Source organism: Mobula hypostoma, chromosome 18, assembly GCF_963921235.1.
Source record: "Mobula hypostoma chromosome 18, sMobHyp1.1, whole genome shotgun sequence".
Lineage (NCBI taxonomy): Eukaryota > Metazoa > Chordata > Chondrichthyes > Myliobatiformes > Myliobatidae > Mobula > Mobula hypostoma.
In genome coordinates this window covers 26,505,214-26,527,252 of record NC_086114.1, presented here as the reverse complement: position 1 = coordinate 26,527,252, position 22,039 = coordinate 26,505,214, and the positions used below count along the sequence as shown (strand labels likewise).

The 22,039-nt window shown below is 40.1% G+C and overlaps 1 protein-coding gene across 2 annotated transcripts in view; it reads left to right on the top strand.

Annotated features, from left to right (window-relative positions):
* LOC134358411 (core histone macro-H2A.2) overlaps positions 1 to 22,039 on the top strand; it is a 56,888-nt gene that overhangs the window by 5,933 nt on the left and 28,916 nt on the right. For both annotated transcript variants that reach the window (XM_063070621.1, XM_063070623.1), the window contains exons 2-7: positions 5,488 to 5,697; positions 5,870 to 5,976; positions 7,430 to 7,642; positions 9,436 to 9,546; positions 11,219 to 11,318; positions 12,577 to 12,666. In XM_063070621.1, the coding sequence (XP_062926691.1) occupies positions 5,526 to 5,697; positions 5,870 to 5,976; positions 7,430 to 7,642; positions 9,436 to 9,546; positions 11,219 to 11,318; positions 12,577 to 12,666 (793 nt within the window). In that variant the 5' untranslated portion in view covers positions 5,488 to 5,525. The remainder of the gene's footprint in view (positions 1 to 5,487; positions 5,698 to 5,869; positions 5,977 to 7,429; positions 7,643 to 9,435; positions 9,547 to 11,218; positions 11,319 to 12,576; positions 12,667 to 22,039) is intronic.

Genomic DNA, 22,039 nt, shown 5'->3' with positions numbered 1-22,039 from the left:
CTGCCAGTGGGTACTGTACTTTCCAAGTTTCTGTGTGCAGATCTGGAAACCCACAACTTGTTGATGCATATTTCAGTTAATTATTGCTGTTCAGAGTGGCATGGTAGTCAGCATTATAATCAAGAGAATGTCCTTATGCAATGCATTCTTTTGAAAATGCAATTTCTCCTTAATGTTGTACTGATTTTGACTTTTGGAATCAATTTTTAGATTCCAAGTTGGCATTTGAAAAGTTTTGGTGAAATTTTCTGAGAATTACTGGGTTTTACTGCTAATTATTTTTGTTCAAGAAAGTGTGTTCTTTTGTTTCAAATCTAGATATGCTGTGAAGTGATGAATTGCTTTATCTTCAATTATTTGAGTATTTTAACATTTTGTGGATAATTTGACAAATGGTAAAATAGGTACAGATAGTTGAACAAAATAATGCAGATATTTTACTGTTGTAAAAAAGATGTTTTAAGAAGCTGTTTGACACATGCAGGGAGTGGAAGTGTATGGATCATGTAGAGTCAGAAGAGGTTTTGTTTAATTCCACATTAAACTAATGTGTGATTCTCAGTATTTATTTATTATGTGTTTGGTTTTTGTATTTGCACAGTTTTGTCTTTTGCACATTGGCTGTTGGTTTCTGTGTGTAGATTTTCATTGATTTTTATTGTATTTCTTTGTTCTACTGTGAATGCCTACAAGAAAGCAAATCTCAGAATAGTATATGGTGGCATATATGTACGTTGATCATAAATTTACTTTGAAGTTTGAATATATATTCACCACAGACAACATAAACCAATGGGCCTGTTCCAGTGCTACACTGTTCTACTGTAAGGTGCAGACAGTATTATATCATCTGGATTTCTGAGGCCCTTGCATGAACTTTACTAATTATTCTGACATTGAAAGAAGACCAATTGGGTTATTTAAGGCTCAGGTGAGAGGAACAACAAAATGACAAAGTTCATTTTTAAGTTAAATAAGGAAAGCGTTAATTCCTGCATTTATCAAAATAGGTTACCAATATATGCTTAAATATTGATACATAAGAGGAGAAGTAAATAAATAAAATTAGTTTACATGAAAAGGGGTCAATTTTAGACACCTTTTCAATTGTCTTTCAATAAAAATTCAGTGACTCTCAATAGAAATTGTCACTTTTTAAACCCTAGTGTAAGTAAGGAGAGAAATCATAATGCAAAATAGTAAAACAGAAGAATACAATTTTCTATCTTTGCCTTGGAGAGAATAGCCTAGGAGTTGAATCCATTTGGATACATTATTTCTAGTGCAAACATACAAAATGGATTTTTGTTTGAAATGGTGTTCGGATTGTGCTAGTGATCATTTCCAGGGATATTTGTATCCATCTGTATGCATTTCATCTCAACACGGATGTTGTTTCACTTTGTCATTCACACTTAATGGTATCTCAAGCTGTGTAGTTTCCAACATTGTCAACCAAAGTTGGAGCTTTTGTGTGCAACCTGTGAACTTCATGAACTCTCAAAAAAAAAGCCTAGCATCCCATATAAGAATCAGCACTTGAAGCTGCTTCACTGTGACATCACTGCCTTGTGCGCGTGTGCACACACGCACACTCTCTGCCATTGTGAGTTTTCAATGATCAGGATTATGTGAACATGTGTTGTCTCTTGTCTGTTCACATGTTTTGTTTTGCAAAAATTATTTGCATTGAGTAAGCACAGCTTGGTTGGTCGGCCCACCTCAGAATTTATGAGTTGTTCCTGGCATATGACTCACCTGGATCAAACTACTCCACAGGAAGGGTTTTAAGCCTATTCGGTGATTACTACATTTATTATCATCTCCATGGGACCTTTCTCTAGCTGTTCTGTGACTGCTATATGGAGCGTCATTTAAGTTCTGACATACTTGAAGTCCTATTTCTAGGCAAAACAAAAATCATTTCAGAAGGATCTAATAAGAGTGAAGCACTTAAAACTAATATCTTCAAGAATCTTCAAAAAAATAATTAAATCCCCGTCCATGTGCCCCAAAGCACAGCATGAGTGCATTTATTTTGACCTTTCAGAACTCCTTGTATTCCATAATAGTTCTACTTGGGAAGCAGCGAATGAGATCCAACTGCTTAAGAAAACAAATCTTGAGAATGATTGGCCGGCTAACCTGATAAGGATATATCAGGACATTTAGAATATCCTGGGTTGGTAATGTCAACACTTCAATGAAAGGCCATTGACACTTTTTTAAATGATGTAACTAATAAGATGGATAGAGAGGAACTGGTGGATGACGCTACTTGATGTGATACTTTAATCAAAGTTACTGAGGTTGGTAGTGAAATTGTGGAGTGAAATTCTGTTAATGGAGTAGAAATAAATGGGCTATTTTCGGGGTTCAGCACTCTGGTTAGTATTTAAAACCTTAACTTTGGAAGATTGAGCATAATGTATCCCAGCGGTCCCCAACCACCGGGCCGCAAAGCATGTGCTACCGGGCCGCGAGGAAACGATATGAGTCAGCTGCACCTTTCCTCATTCCCTGTCACGCACTGTTGAACTTGGAACATAGGGTTGCCAGCTGTCCCGTATTTGCTGGGACATCCCGTATATTGGGCTAAATTGGTTTCTCCCATACAGGACTGCCCTTGTCCCATATTTCCCCCGCTAAGGTAGAGCGTTCCTGTGAAACCTTTCATGCTGAAATGGCGTGAAGCGAAGAAGCAGTTACCATTAATTTATATGGGAAAAATTTTTGAGCGTTCCCAGACCCAAAAAAAACCTACCAAATAACACACAAAATCTAAAATAACACTAACATATAGTAAAAGCAGGAATGATATGATAAATACACAGCCTATATAAAGTAGAAATAATGTATATACAGTATAGTCGGGAAGATTAAGCCAAAACCGATTTGTGGAAAAAAAAATCGGCACACATGCGCACAGAGGTGCCCGTGCAAGGCTTCATGGTCATGGTAGTCTTTCTCGGGGTAAGCCGAAGTGTCCTGTATTTGACTGCTACTTTTGTCCCTTATTTGGGAGTGATAAAGTTGGCAACCCTAACTGTAAAAGACATGTTGAGATGAGTTGAACCCTACTTGAACAACCACCCCCCCCCCCACCCCTGTCGGTCGGTCCACAAGAATATTGACAATATTAAACTGGTCCGCAGTGCAAAAAAAGGTTGGGGACCCCTGATGTATCCCATGTTTACTCATAACTCATTACTGAGAAAGTGAACAGCAATTGTAACATACATAAGCTTCAAAGGGATATAGATAAGGTCATACAGGTGGGAAACAAGTGTGAAATTGCCTTCTGTAGTAGAAAAAGTTGAAACATAAAATACTTCTATAAACTGAAATAAAACAAAGTGCTAGAAAAATGTTTTACACTGCTGCATGGCCTATTGAGTGCTTCCATGTTTTTCCTGTTTATATTTTACATTCTCTTATAGACAATATCCTTCTGTACAACTCAAAAATTAACATGCTGGTTCAATAGCACTTCTGGGGGGCGGGGGGGGGGGAGGGAAAGTGAAGTTTTGTCCTACAGAAATAGAGTGATAATAAAGTTCAGACCAGTCAAGATAGACTGAATTGGCAAAGGCTCTCAAGATTATCCTGTGACAACCTAATAAGACATAACAAAAATAAGTGGGTTTCACAGGGTAGCAGTGGAAAAAGCCCTTTCACCTACTGGGGAAGCCAGAGCTTGATTCAGACATAATAGGGAATTAAGCGGGGGAAAGAAGTGTGCTTTTTTAATATATATAATGTGGGTTAGTGAGAAGTGCATTTAAGTAAGTTTGATGAAGATGAAATGGTGAAACAAAGTATCCTGTAGTTAAAGGATGAGAGGATTGTGTGAAGCATAAACATTAGCATGGCCTGTTTGGGCCAAGTGGCTTTACTGACTGCAAATACAATGTTAATTGGGAAATTACGTAACCAGTTATATATGAATCTATGAATGCCCTGGGCATTGACATGTTTAACCATGGTAGTATGTAAAATAAGTAAACTTCAAAATAATTTCACTAATCATCTTGTTGTTGATTGTCTTATTTTCTTATGTTTTTAAGGAAAATGGGTTAAAATGTAAAGCAATGATCTTAGTAGAGAATACAATAATGGTAACCATTCATGACTGGATTCTTCAGCCACTTACAGTTTGTAATTTTGAAATTTCTTGATATTTTGTTTTCCTATAGCCAAACTTGTCTGAGTATTCATACTACACACATTAAAGTTGCTGGTGAATGCAGCAGGCCAGGCAGCATCTCTAGGAAGAGGTACAGTCGACGTTTCAGGCCAAGACCCTTGAAACATCGACTGTACCTCTTCCTAGAGATGTTGCCTGGCCTGCTGCGTTCACCAGCAACTTTGATGTATGTTGCTTGAATTTCCAGCATCTGCAGAATTCCTGTTGCCTGAGTATTCATACTTTCATTTTTATTGAATGTATACTTGGAGTTTTACTTGTATTTCAAGTGACTGCTTTCCTCCTTTCTCTAACGATTCAAACTAATGTTTAAAGTCTGGAGATTCAAAATGCTACAGAATTGTGAAGAGCTGCAGTTCTGAAGTACTAATGCCACATATTGGTCCCAGTATTTTAAAATGGGTATTTTAAAACTGTGGGTGATGGATAAGTATTGCTTTTCACCATTTCTCTAAAATTACTGTCAAATTAGCTATCTCTTGCTTTGTCTTTTTTTTTGATATATGAACTGAACTGCTCAGCTTCTTACTTATTCCAATTACAGTCGTCCCTCGGTATCCGCGGGGGATTGGTTCCAGGACTCTCTCCCCCCCCCCCCCCACCGCAGATAGCAAAATCCGCGGATGCTCAAGTCCTTTGTATAAAGTGGCGCAGTATTTGCATATAACCTACACATATCCTCCCGTATACTTTAAATCATCTCTAGATTACTTATAATACCTAATACAATGTAAATGCTATGTAAATAGTTGTTATATTGTATTGTTTAAGGAATAATGACAAAAGTCTGTACATGTTCAGTACAGATGCAACCATCGTAGCTCTTCTGGGAACGCTGATGCTGATTCTCCCGTGATCTTTAAGTTCTTGAGGCTGTAGCGCTTCACGTAGCTAGCCAGCCATCCCTTCAAAGTTTTGCTTTTTGGAACTTCCTGGAATTTTTTTTTCGCATATTTTCGATCCGCAGTTGGTTGATCCGCGGATGCAGAACCCACGGATATGGAGGGCCGACTGTATTGCTATTTAACTTTAATTTTGATAAACTTGATTGGAATGGTTAAATTTGTTTGATAGTGTTGTTAGAAGGAATTTAATTTTTGACACAAGTCATGCACATTAAACTTTTAAAGTGTTGATTTAATTCTAATACACAAACATTTGCAGAAAATGAGGGGGGAAAAGGGGGAGAGTGTGATGAAATCTGGTATATCCTAGATGACCCAAATAGCTTGCTGTGCTGCAAGATCCAGTGTCTAAGTGACTGATTATTGTGTTTTCAGATCTACAGGTGGTATTTTACTAACCCACAAATTGCAAGATGTCAGCTCGAAGTGGAAAAAAGAAACTCTCCAAGTTATCACGCTCAGCCAGAGCAGGAGTCATTTTTCCCGTTGGCAGAATGATGCGTTATTTGCGGAAAGGAACATTTAAATACCGTATCGGGATGGGAGCACCTGTTTACCTGGCAGCAGTCATAGAGTACCTGGCAGGTAAAAATATATAATTTGGAGCATAAAGACAAGTTAGTTGATAGTTTAAAAGTTAAACATTTTATAAGGAAATGAATTGATCTGCCTGTTTTGGGATATATTACTTTGACTCTTCGAGCAAATTTTTAATATAGTTTTAACCTAATCATTTTAACATTTGTACTTGATGCAGCTGAAATTTTGGAACTGGCTGGCAATGCAGCCAGAGATAATAAGAAGAGTAGAATAACTCCAAGGCACATTCTGTTGGCAGTAGCAAATGATGAAGAACTAAATCAGGTAAAGCTGGTGTTAATTATATTGATCTATTTGAAACTTAATGTTTTATTTTTGCATGTGGAATCTTTAACTTTCAAATGTGAAAATCTGTTGGATACCAGCAGAGCATTCCCAGCAGTCCTGTTACTCCTTTCTTCTCCTGTAGCAACCCCTGCTCTCTCCCTCCACATATTTTTGACTCTTGTCATTATCTGTGCTGGGTTAATTTTACAGGAGCCAATTAATTACCAGCCCATGTTTGGGATGTAGGGGTAAGCTGGACAATTCCCATCTGGTCAAGCATCATAGGTTGGATCAGGGTGTGTTGTATGAAAATCAAAAAAAAAAATTACAGATGCTACAAGTTTGAAATAAACAAAGTTCGAAACACTGAACTGGTTTGACAGCATCTGTGGAAGGAGAAGCTTTTAACTTTATAGGTTCTTCATTAGAAGGGCCTTCATGAGAATTATGTGTGCATGAAATGTTTCTGTGCTGTGTGATTCTACAAGGATTTTGAAAAGAAAAAAGAGCAGAAATTGAGCAGGTATGAAGGACACCTACTGGTTATACTGATTTCTGGCAGGTTCTGTTATGTATGTATCTAGACTTGAACTGAAAAGTGCAATTTAATCGTGCCATATACTGTAAAATCGTCCTGAGGGTTGCCACAGGTCAAAGGCAGACATATATCTGCTCCTTTCATGAAGGGCTCTTGTATATTCAGACAGATATTGAAGGGATGTACTGTTGAGTGTAATTTTTAAAAAAAATAATCCATCAATGCAGTTTACAAATCAAGATCATTTTGATTCCATTTCCCTAACGAATTTGAATTTATGGCCAGTTCTGCATTTTTGGATATGCTTCTTTTTCTTTCAATGTATGTAAAAGATCCCTGACACCTGTGTTTTATGCATTCCTGCATCTGTGAACATTGTTAGTAGTGGAAAACTAATTAATTAATTACAGAGTAACCTAATGCATTTCTAACTATCAAGCAGTCATTTCAATTTTTTAAAGCTATTTGTATACCTTTTCCTTTTTCAAATTTATATGCAGTCGCAACAAGAAATATTGTAGTTTCTCCTGAACATGTGTACCATTACTAACAAGACTGATGGTTGATGTATTAAATGTGTAATTACTGACATTTCTGCAAACTGGAATTTACATGAGTAAATTGGCTATATTGGAGCAAGTAGAGAATACAATAATGTGTTGGAAATCTTAGATACACTACCCTTTCATTTAATAAAGTTGCATCTAATTTTGTGCATTGAATCATCTAATTAAGTAGACAAATCAATTATTCCATTCATTGGAACATCTTCCCATGAAGTGTTCCATTTGTATAGAGGAACCAAAAATTGACTGTCCCTTATTTAGAAACTTACTAGTTTGAGATGTAGTTTGCAAGAACAAGAATGTTTTGAAAAGCTATGCCTATGCACTCTTACTCTTGTGCCTCTAGTTACTAAGGGGAGTAACTATTGCAAGTGGTGGTGTGCTGCCCCGAATTCATCCTGAGCTACTGGCAAAGAAACGTGGTGCCAGAAGTAAAGTGGAAACAATTCTTTCTACACCGTCAGAAAAGAAGGCAAAGAAAGCAAAGCCATCTCCAATCAAAAAATCTGCCAAGAAATCAGCTATCAAAAAGGCTGCAAAATCCAAATCAGCCAGAAAGGTATGTTTCGAGCATCAAGTTTCTGATCTCTTGTGGGAGGTGCACTTATTGTACTACAGTGTTTGATCTTAGCCAGTTATTATCTCTAGAAGCGTTAATTCCGTGTTCTGTGGCGCTGGTAAACTGTTTGGCAATCCAGCAATTTGGATATTCTGATGTTTTAACATCTGGCTCAGCAGTGTTTGCAATATTCCCTACCCCTCACTGGGGGCCTGTTCCCTCCTTTCCCTTCCTACTGTCTTGAATCTGTCCCTGCATGCCCAGCTCGCCAGGGCTCTGGTTTCCACATTCCCTTTAAACTCGTTTGCCTTCACTGCAAAATGTATTGCAATACTGTAACATCTTTTAGAAAGTGTATTAGATTGGGAAATTAATAGAAATTATATCTAGAGATCGAAGCCCCATGTGCCACTTAGGCACTAAGGGTTCAGACAACGACAATATCTAGAGATCCAGAAAATCTGGTATGTAACTGCTAAAGTCCCAATTATGTCACATTATTGGAATTTTGCAAAACCAAATGTAAGTAACAGATATACCCCAGTTTAAATTCTGCATTTTACTTTTTATTTTCAGGTCTGATATTCCACATCTCTTATCAAAACAGTGAGGAGCTAAAGTGATATTACAGAAAAAAAAAACTAATTTGGTAAAAGTATTGTTGATTTAACTTTTAGAATATATAATCAAGATTTAAAAATGCACACATATGGAAGTGTAGGTTACTGGCTAAATTAATTTGGATGTTTACAATGTCTTTTAAAATCTCATCCTCAAATATTGAATAATTGAGCAGCTTACATACTACTGTAGGTTAAAATCCTGCAATGTTACTGTTTAAAAATGGGAAATTTTAACATGGGGCAGGAAATGAGTGCACCAGGTTTGTGAACTTGATTTGAGTTTTAGTCACAACAGTTCCAATTTTGGAGATTATTGTTAGACAATTTATGACCAAGATGCTGCTTGTTTTTTCTAAATTACAATTGAGGTATTTTGAGTTTATTAGCTTGTACATTAGTGAAGAGAAATTTCACAGTTGCTTTTCCATACCTTGTTTCAGTCATGACATTATTTTTCTGAAATTGGTATCAAATAAACAAAGGAGAGAAGGAAAGCCAAGTTGTGGGGAATTGGATATCATTGGAGCAAGATTAGTGGACCTGAGATGGGACCATGGGATAGTGTGAACCTGAAGATGGAATTGCTTGAATGTACTTCTTTATGACCTAATTTCTCAAGTGATGATCCAAAAGTGATGATTTAGTATTGACGCCTGAAAGTGAAATCATATCATTCAACCAGTGCAATTTTACCCCTGGAAGTGCTGTTTGCTTAGATTTCTAGAGGGCACAATTCTTCTCAAAATTCATGAAAATATTCTGCTCTTAAAATAACCTTTTTCCATAAAATGTAATAATGTTGTACACACTAATTTTCTGCTAAGGTTTGTCTTTCTGCCTGGATTAAAATTAAATACTAACAAATAGAAAGCCAGTGATTTAATCTCAGCAGAATAGAACGTCTATAACCCATCAGAAGTTTATAGTTTCTATTACCAAATACTGTATATTATTCTGTACAGAAGTTAGCAGATCATATAAATAGTAAGAAAAATGAATATACTACCAAGGTCATTGTGTTCGGTGTTCTCATTGGTAATTTTGCTTTAGTGCAGAACAAAAGTAATGCCTTTTAATAGTGTTTGGTAATTTACTTGGGTCAGTATTAAGGAACAGTTTTGCATTATTGCAGCAATAAAGAAATGAAGCTTTCAATTATTTTTAAATCAGGGTAAACGAATAGTAAGCAGTAAGGAAGGAGCATCTAGTTCTACATCAGATGATGTACCTGGTGAAGGCTTCACAATTCTTTCAACAAAGAGCCTTTTCCTGGGGCAGAAGGTAAGAAGGTTATTTTTTAAATTCAAATTTGTATTTAAATTCAAACCTCTAGGGTACATGGAATTGTGAACTGCACAACATATCAGCAAAACTCTATAACTTATTATAGTTGTGTGTTGATTTGGCATAATATGTTCCAGCTGAATTTAATTGCAATTTTTCAAAGTATAAATTTTTTTTAAAAGCTGTGAATGTGGGTTATGAGGAGCATTCAGAGAGGTTGCAAGTTAAATTACTGGGCATTACTTAAATGGGACATGTCAATATACAAAGTGATCTGAGTGTCTTTATATCTGGTCTCTGATAGCAAACATGTAAGGAGTTAAAAAGGTAATTGGCATATCTGATTTTGTAACAAAAGCTGTGTGTCTAGGAGTAAGGATATCTTGCTACATGTATAAGGGCTTTGGTGAGATCACAACTGGACTATCGTATGCAGCTTGAGTCTTAACAAAAGATAGATTTGCACAGATAATGTTCACTAGACTATTTTTGAGATGGTGGGACTGTCATGTGAGAGATTGGATTGATTAGATTAGATTATGAGGACACTTAGTCCTCGTTTATTGTCATTTAGAAATGCATGCATTAAAAAATGATACAGTGTTCCTCCAGTATGATATCACAGGAACACAGGACAGAATAAGACTAAAACTGACAAAAACCACATAATTATAGCATATAGTTACAACAGTGCAAAGCAATGCCAAAATTTGATAAGAGCAGACTATGGGCACGGTAAAAAAAAATCTCAAAGTCCCAATAGCCCCAACATCTCATGCAGACGGTAGAAGGGAGAAACTCTCCCTGCCATGAGCATCCAGCGCCGTAAACTTGCTGATGCAGCATCCTGGAAGCACCCGACCACAGCCGACTCTGAGTCCGTCCGAGAACTTCGAGCCTCCAACCAGCCCTCCCTCACCGAGCACCATCTCTGCCGAGCGCTTTGACCTTGCCCCGGCCGCCGAGCAACAAGCAAAGCCGAGGATTCGGGGCCTTCCCCTCTGGAGATTTCGGATCACACAGTAGTAGCGGCAGTGAAACAGGCATTTAAGAAGTTTCACCAGCTGTTCCTCCGTGCTCTCACGTCTGCCTCCATCAAATCAGAATTGTGCACGGCACACTACTTGACAAATAACAGATATTCCTCACCGGAGTGGCTGTACGTGCTGCGTCGCGTCACCATCTTCTCCTCTCCCCACTCCAACATAATCATTTATTCATTAGCGTTTAGAAGAATGAGAGAGGTAATATATATTTGAAAAGTATGATGGGACTTGAGAGGCTGTATACAAGAAGGATATTTCCTCTAGCTGGATTGAAGTTCCAGAATGAGGGGTATCATTCTCAAGATCTGGAATGTTAAATATGACATGAAATTTCTCAGAAGCTGGTGAATTTTTGGAATTCTCTACCAGTGAATGCTGTGGTGGCCAAGGTGCAAAGCATTTCTGAGACTGAAATAGATTTGTAGTCATAGAACATCAATAAGTATGGGGAAAGGATGGCAGTATGGTATTGGTTGAGAAGATCAGCCATGATGTATTAAGTGGCAGAGCAGATTTGAATGGCAGCTTGCTCAATGTGTTTCTCCTGCTCCTGTTTTTCTAAATCAAACTATCCTGACCTGCTAATTTCTCTTAAAGTTAACTAAATGTTCTTTTTTTTTTAGCTGTCATTGACACAGAGTGAAATCAGTAACATTGGTTCAGTTAAGGTTGAGTGCATCATCAACCCGACAAATGCTGAAATAGACCTTAAAGAGGACATTGGTATGTGTTTTTCATTTTTTTTTGGTTCAAGTGGGCCTGCAATAGATTTCCATATACCAGAAGGGAGCTTTTTAATGACAATTAAGTCTGCTGGATGTGCTTCCATGAAATTAATAATATAAATTTGCTTGAAAATAATGAAATATGGAAGTGATTAACTTTGAGCTGAGTATATAGTTAGATGCAATATGCACAAAATATTGGAGGAACTCAGCAAGTCAGGCAGCATTCTATGGATATTGCAGATAATTGGATATAATTATGTGATTTATTATCAGCTCTAATGATGGTTTTAAAAAAATTATTCTCTCAAACACTAAGTTCACTTGACTATTAATATGCCAAATAAACCCTTCAAATATTAAAGAAAATGCATTGAAAAAATCAATGTTTTGGTTAGTTTTGTTAGGTAATTAAACATTTCTGGAAAGAGATGTATAGATTAGAAAGTACTTCTGTAGTATTCTCAGACTCGGGTTTATTATGACCGGCATGTGTTGTGAAATTTGTTAAACAGCAGCAGCAGTTCAATGCAATTCATAATGTAGAAGAAATAAATAAAAAAAAGTAATAAATGAGTAAATGAATTACAGTATACATTGAAAGAATTAAAAATCATGCAAAAAAACTGAAATGATACATATTTTTAAAAAGTGAGGTAGTGTTCAAGGGTTCAATGTCCATTTAGGAATCGGATGGCAGAGGGGCAGAAGCTGTTCCTGAATCGCCGAGTGTGTGCCTTCAGGCTTCTGTATCTCCTACCTGATGGTAACAGTGAGAAAAGGGCATGCCCTGGGTGCTGGAGGTCCTTAATGGACACTGCCTCTTTTATCTGCGAAGCACTATAGCTCAAGTTCCAACTGTAAATCCCCTGCCTCTGATTTAATGTGTTTTGTTTTACAGTTTGCTTCATTTTACACCAAGTTTTTGGCCATTAAGCCTAGTATCTCCTTACTTAGCTCTGTCGTATTTGTTTTGCTTGACATCTTGGGATAGTTAGCAAAATTAAAGGTTGTTATATAAACCTTCCAAGATAGATGGGAAAACATATTATTAAATCCTTTTATTGAAGAACTTTTAGAAAGTTGGCCTCATGTTCATTTGATACTTCGATTTAAGATGTAATGAGATTTTTATTATGATGCTCTGCATGTTGAAGTGGGCAACTGGAGTTGCTATTAGGTAGTTATGAATTTGACAACCTCAAGTAGATCTGTCAATAGCGCTGGTCTCATCTAACCAGTAATTGTGATTTCAGGTAATGCGTTGGAAAAAGCAGGAGGAAAGGAATTTTTAGATGCTGTGAAAGAGCTCCGAAAATCTAATGGACCTTTGGAAGTAACTGGAGGTAAATAGTAATTTGTAACTTCTTTTTAAAACTATCTCCTATGCGGTTGATTGAACATAGAGAACATAGAACAGTACAGCACAATACAGGCCCTTTGGCCCACAATGTTGTGCTGACCCTTAAACCCTGCCTCCCATATAACCCCCCCCACCTTAAATTCCTCCATATACCTGTCTAGTAGTCTCTTAACTTTCACTAATGTATCTGCTTCCACCACTGACTCAGGAAGTGCATTCCACGCACCAGCCACTCTCTGAGTAAAAAAACCTTCCTCTAATATCCCCCTTGAACTTCCCACCCCTTAGCTTAAAGCCATGTTCTCTTGTATTGAGCAGTGGTACCCTGGGGAAGAGGCGCTGGCTGTCCACTCTATCTATTCCTCTTAATATCTTGTATACCTCTATCATCTCCTCTCATCCTCCTCCTCTCCAAAGAGTAAAGCCCTAGCTCCCTTGATCTCCGATCCCTAAACCAGGCAGTATCCTGGTAAATCTCCTCTGTAACCTTTCCAATGCTTCCACATCCTTCCTATAGTGAGGCGACCAGAACTGGACACAGTACTTGGTTAGTAATGCTATCTAACTTCAATGAAGTTAGTTAGCTCTGCTTTTCCATGTGTGAAGAAAGTGCTTTCAGATATACTAAGATAGTTGAGATGAGTGAAATTATTAACACTTTGTTAAAATTGACACTAAATAAGTCTCATTTTACAAATGCTTCAATATTTCATGCAGAGTTAATTTTCTATCTTGCATCAGTTACCCACTTTGCAGAAGGGCAGATGGCAACAGTATGTAGAAATATCAAAGGCAGTGATTCTGTATTTTATAATAAATTAAAAGTAGAGTTCTGTGGTTACTCACACAAAATGCTGGAGGAGCTCAACAGGCCAGGCAACATCTGTGGATAAGAGTAAACAGTTAATGTTTTGGGTGAGACCCTACATCGGGAAGGGTCCTGATCAAGGGTCTCAGCCAGATATGTGAACTGTTCACTCTTTTCCATAGGTGCTGCCTGGCCTGCTGAGTTTCTCCAGCATTTTGTGTGTATTACTTTGATGTCCAGCATCTGCAGATTTTCTCGCGTTCTATGATTACTGCATGTTTGTCTTGCTATGCGGCTATGTGGTACTGTAGTGTTTTTCTGCAATTCATGGAACAGCATTGAATCTCAGGAGTACTTGATGGATCTGATTTATTTATGAATTTTTTATTAGGTTAGTGGGAGCCTATCTAAATTTTAAGTTAATAGCATCAATTGAGGTTTGGTGCTTACTGAACTTGCAGTGTATCTACTAGCAGTGTGGTTAAATGTTCTTGATTTGCTGTAGCTCAGTATTTTCCATGTTTCTTTGGGTGTTCTACTCATTTTTACATATGTGATGTTGCTCCTACCTTTCTGAACATTTTGACCAATATCCCTTAACCCAGTTTTTTTTTTACCCAGGTTCTTTATACTTTCAAGGCAAACAATAGGACACAAGTTAGATCCTAACCTCATTTGTACATACATGCATGTATGCTTAATCATGTAGTGCTTTGTATGCCTGGGCTGGATACGGGCATCTTTGCTCTTCACTAAGGTTTGTTCTCTGTCTTGGATTAGGCCTGTGCAATCCTTGTTCCGTTAGTCTGAGCCTTCAAAATAGGCTTTAACTGGCTGTGATCCTGGCCGGTTGCTTTTGATTTTTCTGGTTTGTTGATGATGGTTAGGTATACCCCTGCTGTGATCTTCCAGAAACTTCCCTCAGCTTGATCAGTTACAAGTCACTTGCAAAGGGTAGTAGGTTTAAGAGGTGCTGGAATTGGCTTCTTATACATACTCAAGTACAGTAGAATTTTGTTTGCCTTGGCTTTCCATTCTACTATAATGTACTGCTGTAATGAATTGATCTGTATGAGTGATATGCAAGACAAGTTTTTCATTCTACCAGTACATAATTAAACCAATTTAATATAAAATTTGCATCATAGCTTTGTTCTTAACAGTTCTTAAAAAAAAAAGGTTGACTTTTCAAACTTGAGGTGAGAATTATTGCTGTTGATATCAAGGCATGACTTAATTGTGCATGGCAAAATGGAGCTTAATAAAAAACTGAATTCAGTGGGAGTTTACAGAAAAGTTTTGCAAGCTGACATAATAATTGAATGGAATAGTCATAGTGTAGATTCATAGAACACTGCAGCACAAGCAGGCTCTTTGGCTCATCTAGTCTGTGCTGAAATATTATTCTGCCAATTCCATCAGTCTGTACCCAGCCAATAGCCCTCCATACACTTTCCATGCAAGTACCTCTCCAAATTTCTCCTAAATGTTGAAATCAAACTCAAGTATACCACACCACTTTCACTGGCAGTTTTTTCTGCATTCTGAACACAATGAGTAAAGAAGTTCTCTTCTCCTCCTCCCCCGCCCCATGTTTCCCTCAAAACATTTCACCATTTATCCCATGACCTCTTGTCTCTCCCAACCTCAGTGGGAAAAATCATTTACCTTCTCTTGTATCACTCTTAATTTTGTATACCTCTATCAAATTTCTCCTCTTTCTCATAAGCTCCAGGGAATCTCTTTGATTCGGAGCAGGAAGGCTGCGAGTGAACGGCTGATTTTTCCGAGCGAAGGGAGTTTTTTTTTACTACTCAGGGTAAAAGAGAGGCGAGATTGCGCAGGCGCGTGGCGTTCAGCCAGTAGAGTGTGAAAGGTTTAAAGAAGACCGCCATATCTAGCGGGCAGCAGAGTGATAGGGCTTTGGCTCAACGGGATTAGGTGGTAACAGGACGAGGCGAGGTAGGTTTACCTGTGTTAATTGCGGAAAGGGAGTAGTATGCGTGTGAGGCCAGTTTTCTGTGCTCCGTGTCAGATGTGGGAGGTCCTGGAGTCTCCCAGCCTCCCACATGGACATATCTGCACCAGGTGTGTCGAGCTGCAGCTCCTAAGGGACCGAGTTAGGGAACTGGAAATGCAGCTCGATGACCTTCGCCCGCTCAGGGAGAGTGAGGAGGTGATAGAAAGGAGTTATAGGCAGGTGGTCACACCGGGGCCATGGGAGACAGACAAGTGGGTCACAGTCAGAAGGGAGAAGGGGAAGAGTCAGGTACTAGAGAGTACCCCTGTGGCTGTACCCCTTGACAATAAGTACTCCTGTTTGAGTACTGTTGGGAGGGACAGCCTACCTGGGGGAAGCTACAGTGGCCGTGCCTCTAGCACAGAGTCTGGCCCTCTGGCTCAGAAGGGTAGGGATAGGAAAAGGAAGGCAGTAGTGATAGGGGACTCTATAGTTAGGGGGTCAGACAGGCAATTCTGTGGACGCAGGAAAGAAACTCGCATGGTAGTTTGCCTCCCAGGTGCCAGGGTCCGGGATGTTTCAGATCGCGTCCAAGATGTCCTGCGGTGGGAGGGATAACAGCCAGAGGTCGTGGTACCAATGACGTAGGTAGGAAAAGGGAAGAGGTCCTGAAAAAACACTACAGGGAGTTGGGAAGGAAGTTGAGAAATAGGACCACAAAGGTAATAATCTCGGGATTACTGCCTTGTGCCACGCGACAATGAGAATGGGAATACAGGTGTCCCTCGTTTTTTGAACATTGGCTTTACGACACCTCGCTATTACAAAAGACCTACATTAGTTACCTGTTTTCGCTAACAGAAGGTACTTTCATTGTTACAAATAAAGGCAGCGTGCACCTGAACAGCCAAGCTCCTCCCCCGGAACTGCATTCTAGCCGGCATTGCTTAAACACATGCTTTATCTCAATTTTTTTTTTGTGCATTCGTTAGCAAGATGAGTTCTAAGGTATTGAAAAAGCCTAAAAGAGCTCGTAAGGGTGTTACACAGAGTAAAACTAGACATAATTAAGTGTTTCGATCGTGGTGAACGAAGTAAGGACATTATCTGCGCGTTGAATTTGCCTGCGTCCACCATTCGCACTACTTATACGCAGAGAGAAAGAATTTAGAAAGCTGCCGATGTTACTGTTGGTTCTGCTCGTAGCAAAGTGGTCTCTCTTAAAGAGTCGGCATCCAATAATGGATAAAATGGAAAGTCTATTGCTTGAGTGGATTGATGGGTGTACAAAGCGTGGTGTTCCGTTAAGTTTTCTTATACTTAAGGAGAAGTCAGTCAGTCTTTTTAATAAGCTGAAACAGAAAGCACTGGACAATGGTGATAAAAGTGTTGCAAAAGTGGAATTTAAAGGTAGTCATGGGTGGTTTGATCAGTTTCTGAGGTGAGGGCAGTTTCATAGTTTAAGCAGTGGTCCCCAACTGTTGCGGGCCAATAACGGGCCGCGAAGAATGCAGTGGTAGCCAGGACGCACCCAGCACATCTTTAAGAAAAAAGCCAAAATAAACAAGCTAATTAATTAGGTGACGCCCGGCACATAAATGTCGGCCCAGATCAGAGGCGATTGCTGATTGCATCAGGTGGTTATTCTTATAAGCAAGTGTTTAACTGTGAAGAAACTGCAATTTATTGGGAGTCTTGCTGATTCCGGTTAGTAAAACTACACTGTACATACATTATTTCTACTTTATGTAGGCTGTGTATTTTTATGTGTTATTTGGTATGATTTGGCAGCTTCATAGCTTAAAGGTTACTGGAGAGAGTGTTTTCGTCGTGAGCACTTGCGCTGTCTTTCTGCCGAAAGCACTTACGCGAGATTTTTGCTGCGCTAGACAGTGCTGCAGAAAAGTATTTCTACTTTACATAGGCTGTGTATTTATCATATCATTCCTGCTTTTACTATATGTTACTGTTATTTTAGGTTTTGTGTGTTATTTGGCATGATTATGTAGGTTATTTTTTGGGTCTGGGAACGCTCAAATTTTTTCCCCATATTAATAAATGGTAATTGCTTATTCACTTTACAACATTTCGGCTTATGAACGGTTTCATAGGAACGCTCTACCTTCGGATAGCAGGGGAAACCTGTAGAATGAGGTAGAGGATAAATGCGTGGCTGAGGGATTGGAGCCAGGGGGCAGGGATTCAGATTTCTGGATCATTGGGACCTCTTTTGGGGCAGGTGTGACCTGTACAAAAAGGACAGGTTGCACTTGAATCCCAGGGGTCCAATATCCTGGTGGGAAGGTTTGCTAAGGCTACTGGGGAGAGTTTAAACTGGAATTGTTGGTGGGTGCGAACCAAACTGAAGGGACTGGGGAAAGGGAGGTTGACTCACAAATAGAGAAAGCCTCTAAATAGTGCGAGAGGGAGGATAGGCAGGTGATAAAGAAGGGACACACTCAGACCAAAGGTTTGAGATGTGTTTATTTCAACGCAAAGAGTGTTGTGAACAAAGCAGATGAGCTTAGAGCATGGATCAGTACTTGGAGATATGATGTGGTCGCCATTACAGAGACTTGGATGACTCAGGGACAGGAATGGTGACTTCAAGTGCCGGGTTTTGGATGTTTCAGAAAGGACAGAGAGGGAGGCAAAAGAGGGGGTCGTGGCACTGTTGATCAGAGATAGTGTCACAGTTGCAGAAAAGGTGGATGCCATGGAGGGATTGGCTACGGAGTCTCTGTGGGTGGAGGTTAGGAACAAGATAACTTTACTGGGTGTTTTTTTAAAGGCCGCCCAATAGTAACAGAGGTAGCGAGGAGCAGATAGGGAAACAGATCCTGGAAAGGTGTAGTAATAACAGAGTTGTCATGATGGGAGATTTTAATTTCTGAAATATCTATTGGCATCTCCCTGGAGCAAGGGGTTTAGATGGGGTGGAGTTTGTTAGGTGTGTTCAGGAAGGTTTCTTGACACAATATGTAGATAAGCCTACAAGAGGAGAAGCTGTACTTGTTTTGGTATTGGGAAATGAACCTGGTCAGGTGTCAGATCTCTCAGTGGGAGAGTATTTTGGAGATAGTTATCACAATTCTATTTCCTTTACAATAGCATTGGAGGGAGATAAGAACAGACAAGTTAGAAAAGCATTTAATTGGAGTAAAGGGAATTATGAAGCTATCAGGCGGGAAATTGGAGGCTAAAATTGGAAACACATGTTCTCAGGGAAAAGTACGGGAAGAAATGTGGTAAATATTCAGGGGATATTCGTGTGGAGTTCTGCATAGGTATGTTCCAATGACACAAACCAGGACAGTAAGAAATGGAGAACAAGTTAAGTGTTGCCCATGCAGCAAACTCTCTCTCACCACCACCCCCCCCACGCACATACATACATACACGCACACACACACACACACACAGCTGGTGAATCCAGAGCAATGGGCCAGGGACCAGATACAGTTTTGTACCAGCGGCTGTTGCGGGAGTGGCTGGTCGGTATTGAACTCAATGTAGGACTGCCTTGAAGACCCCAGTTCCAGATTTTTCCTCAGGGTTTGCTCCTGAATGAGTGGTTATAGCCGCAAGCAAGCGGAGGTTTGATCAGAGTTTTCCTTCAAGGTGAGATGCCAAACACAGTTGGTGAACCCCATCACCCCATCTGCCTGAGGAAAGTGGCAACAGAAGTCATGATAATGCATATTGACATACTTGCTGTCATCAGAGGGGTATTGAGTATAAAAGTTGGCAAGTTATGCTGCATCTGTTTCGAACTTTTTGTTCAGACACATTTGGAGTATCGTATACCATTCTGAGTGCTATACAATAAAAAGAATGCGGAGTCATTGGAGAGGGTGCAGAAGAGGTTCACCAGGATGTTGCCCAGATTAGAGAGTACTAGCTATACAGAGAGATTGGCCAAACTTGAATTGTTTCCTGTAGGATATCAGAGACTGAGGGAAGTATATAAAGTTATGAGAGAAGTTGGTAGTTGATTGTCAGAGGCTTTATCTTGGGGGGGATGTCAAAAACTAGAGAGCATAGGTTTAAGGTGAGGGGGGAGATGTGCAAAACATTTTTTTAAACATAAGTGTGTCGCTGGAATGTCCTGTTAGGGAAGGTGGTAGAAACAGATCCGATAACATAACAAATAAGGATTTAGACAACTGAACAGGTAGGGAATGAAATGACATGGGCCATTTGCAAGCAGATCAGATTATTTAGATTGGGCGTGGTGGTAGTCTGAGGCGTATGTTCCTGTACTATTCTATTTTCTACAAAATGACACTCCCAACCAATTTCCAAAGCTTGTTCAACAGTAATCCATGAGCTCTAGGGTGCCAGGCAACACGATTGCTTGTAAATTCCTCTCCAAGCCACATTAAATCTTTACTTGGAAATTGGTGCTGCTCCTTTCCTCTCCATTATGACCATGAAACCACAAGACATAGGAGTAGAATTAAGCCATTCATTCCATCGAGTCTGTTCCGCCATTCCATCATGGCTGATTCCAGACCCCACTCAACCCCATACACCTGCCTTCTCACCATAACCTTTGATGCCCTGACTGATCAGGACACTTATCAACTTACTCCTTAAACATTCCCACGGACTTTGCCTCCATTGCAGTCTGTGGAATGAAAAGCCTCATCCTGAGAGCAGATGCGGCGGAGACGGAGGAATTGCGAGAAGGGGATGGCGTTTTTGCAAGAGACAGGGTGAGAAGAGGAATAGTCTCGCATCTGCTCTCAGGGTGAGGCTTTTCATTCTAGAATGAGGGAGATGTCTTCCTTTTTTAAAGAAAGAGGCTTCCCTTCCTCCACTATCAACTCTGCTCTTAAACACATCTCCCCCATTTCACGTACATCTGCTCTCACTCCATCCTCCCGCCACCCCACTAGGAATAGGGTTCCCCTGGTCCTCACCTACCACCCCACCAGCCTCCGGGTCCAACATATTATTCTCCGTAACTTCCACCACCTCCAACGGGATCCTACCACTAAGCTCATCTTTCCCTCCTCCCCCCCCCCCCGCATTCTGCAGGGATCGCTCCCTACGCAACTCCCTTGTCCATTCGTCCCCCCCATCCCTCCCAACTGATCTCCCTCCTGGCACTTATCCGTGTAAGCGGAACAAGTGCTACACATGCCCTTATACTTCCTCCCTTACCACCATTCAGGGCCCCAAACAGTCCTTCCAGGTGAGGCAACACTTCACCTGTGAGTCGGCTGGGGTGATATACTGCGTCCGGTGCTCCCGATGTGGCCTTTTATATATTGGCAAGACCCGACGCAGACTGGGAGACCGCTTTGCTGAACACCTACGCTCTGTCCGCCAGAGAAAGCAGGATCTCCCAGTGGCCACACATTTTAATTCCACATCCCATTCCCATTCTGACATATCTATCCACGGCCTCCTCTACTGTAAAGATGAAGCCACACTCAGGTTGGAGGAACAACACCTTATATTCTGTCTGGGTAGCCTCCAACCGGATTGCACGAACATCAACTTCTCTAACTTCCGCTAATGCCCCACCTCCCCCTCGTACCCCATCTGTTACTTATTTTTATACACACATTCTTTCTCTTGCTCTCCTTTTTCTCCCTCTGTCCCTCTGAATATACCCCTTGCCCATCCTCTGAGTCCCCCCCCCCCCGTCTTCCCGGACCTCCTGTCCCATGATCCTCTCATATCCCTTTTGCCTATCACCTGTCCAGCTCTTGGCTCCATCCCTCCCCCTCCTGTCTTCTCCTATCATTTTGAATCTCCCCCTCCCCCTCCAACTTTCAAATCCCTTACTCACTCTTCCTTCAGTTAGTCCTGATGAAGTGTCTCGGCCTGAAACGTCGACTGCACCTCTTCCTAGAGATGCTGCCTGGCCTGCTGCATTCACCAGCAACTTTTATGTGTGTTGTTTTCTGATAAGCTTAGTAGTACTTTTAGTAAATTCATTTGGAATAATAAAAAATCTAGACTGAGACGTAGACTGCTATATCTGCCTTTTGAAAAGGGAGGGCTATGGCTCCCAAACCTTAAATGGTATTATGGGTCTGCTCAGTTATGTTGTGCAATGTTTTATTTCTCAATGGAGGCCCTTCCAGCCGGGGTGAGTATTGAACAGGCATCAGTACCAAACCTCCCATTAAAGCTCTATCTATACTCTGCAGACCCAAGAAATCTGGAAAGATCATTGACAAACATTGTGAAAAGTAGTGGTCCCAACACTGCCCTCTGAGGAACACCATAGTCACTGGCAGCCAACCAGACAAAAAGCCCCCTTTATTCCCACTTGCTGCCTCCTCCTTGTTGGCCATTCCTCTATCCATGCCGATATCTTTCCTGTAACGCCATAGGATTGTCTTCAGTCCTGCGTTCTTCGCCCTTTTGAATCTTGCCTCTGTGGCACAATTTAAACTCAAAAATCAGAAACTGGTTTAATATCACTGGCATATGTTATGAAATTTGCTGTTTTGCAGCAGTACATAGCAGTATATAATAATAAAACTACATTACAATAAGTACAGGATGTAAAAAGTTAAGTAGTGCAAAAAAAGATGAATAAATAGTGTGGTATAGTGATTCATTGTT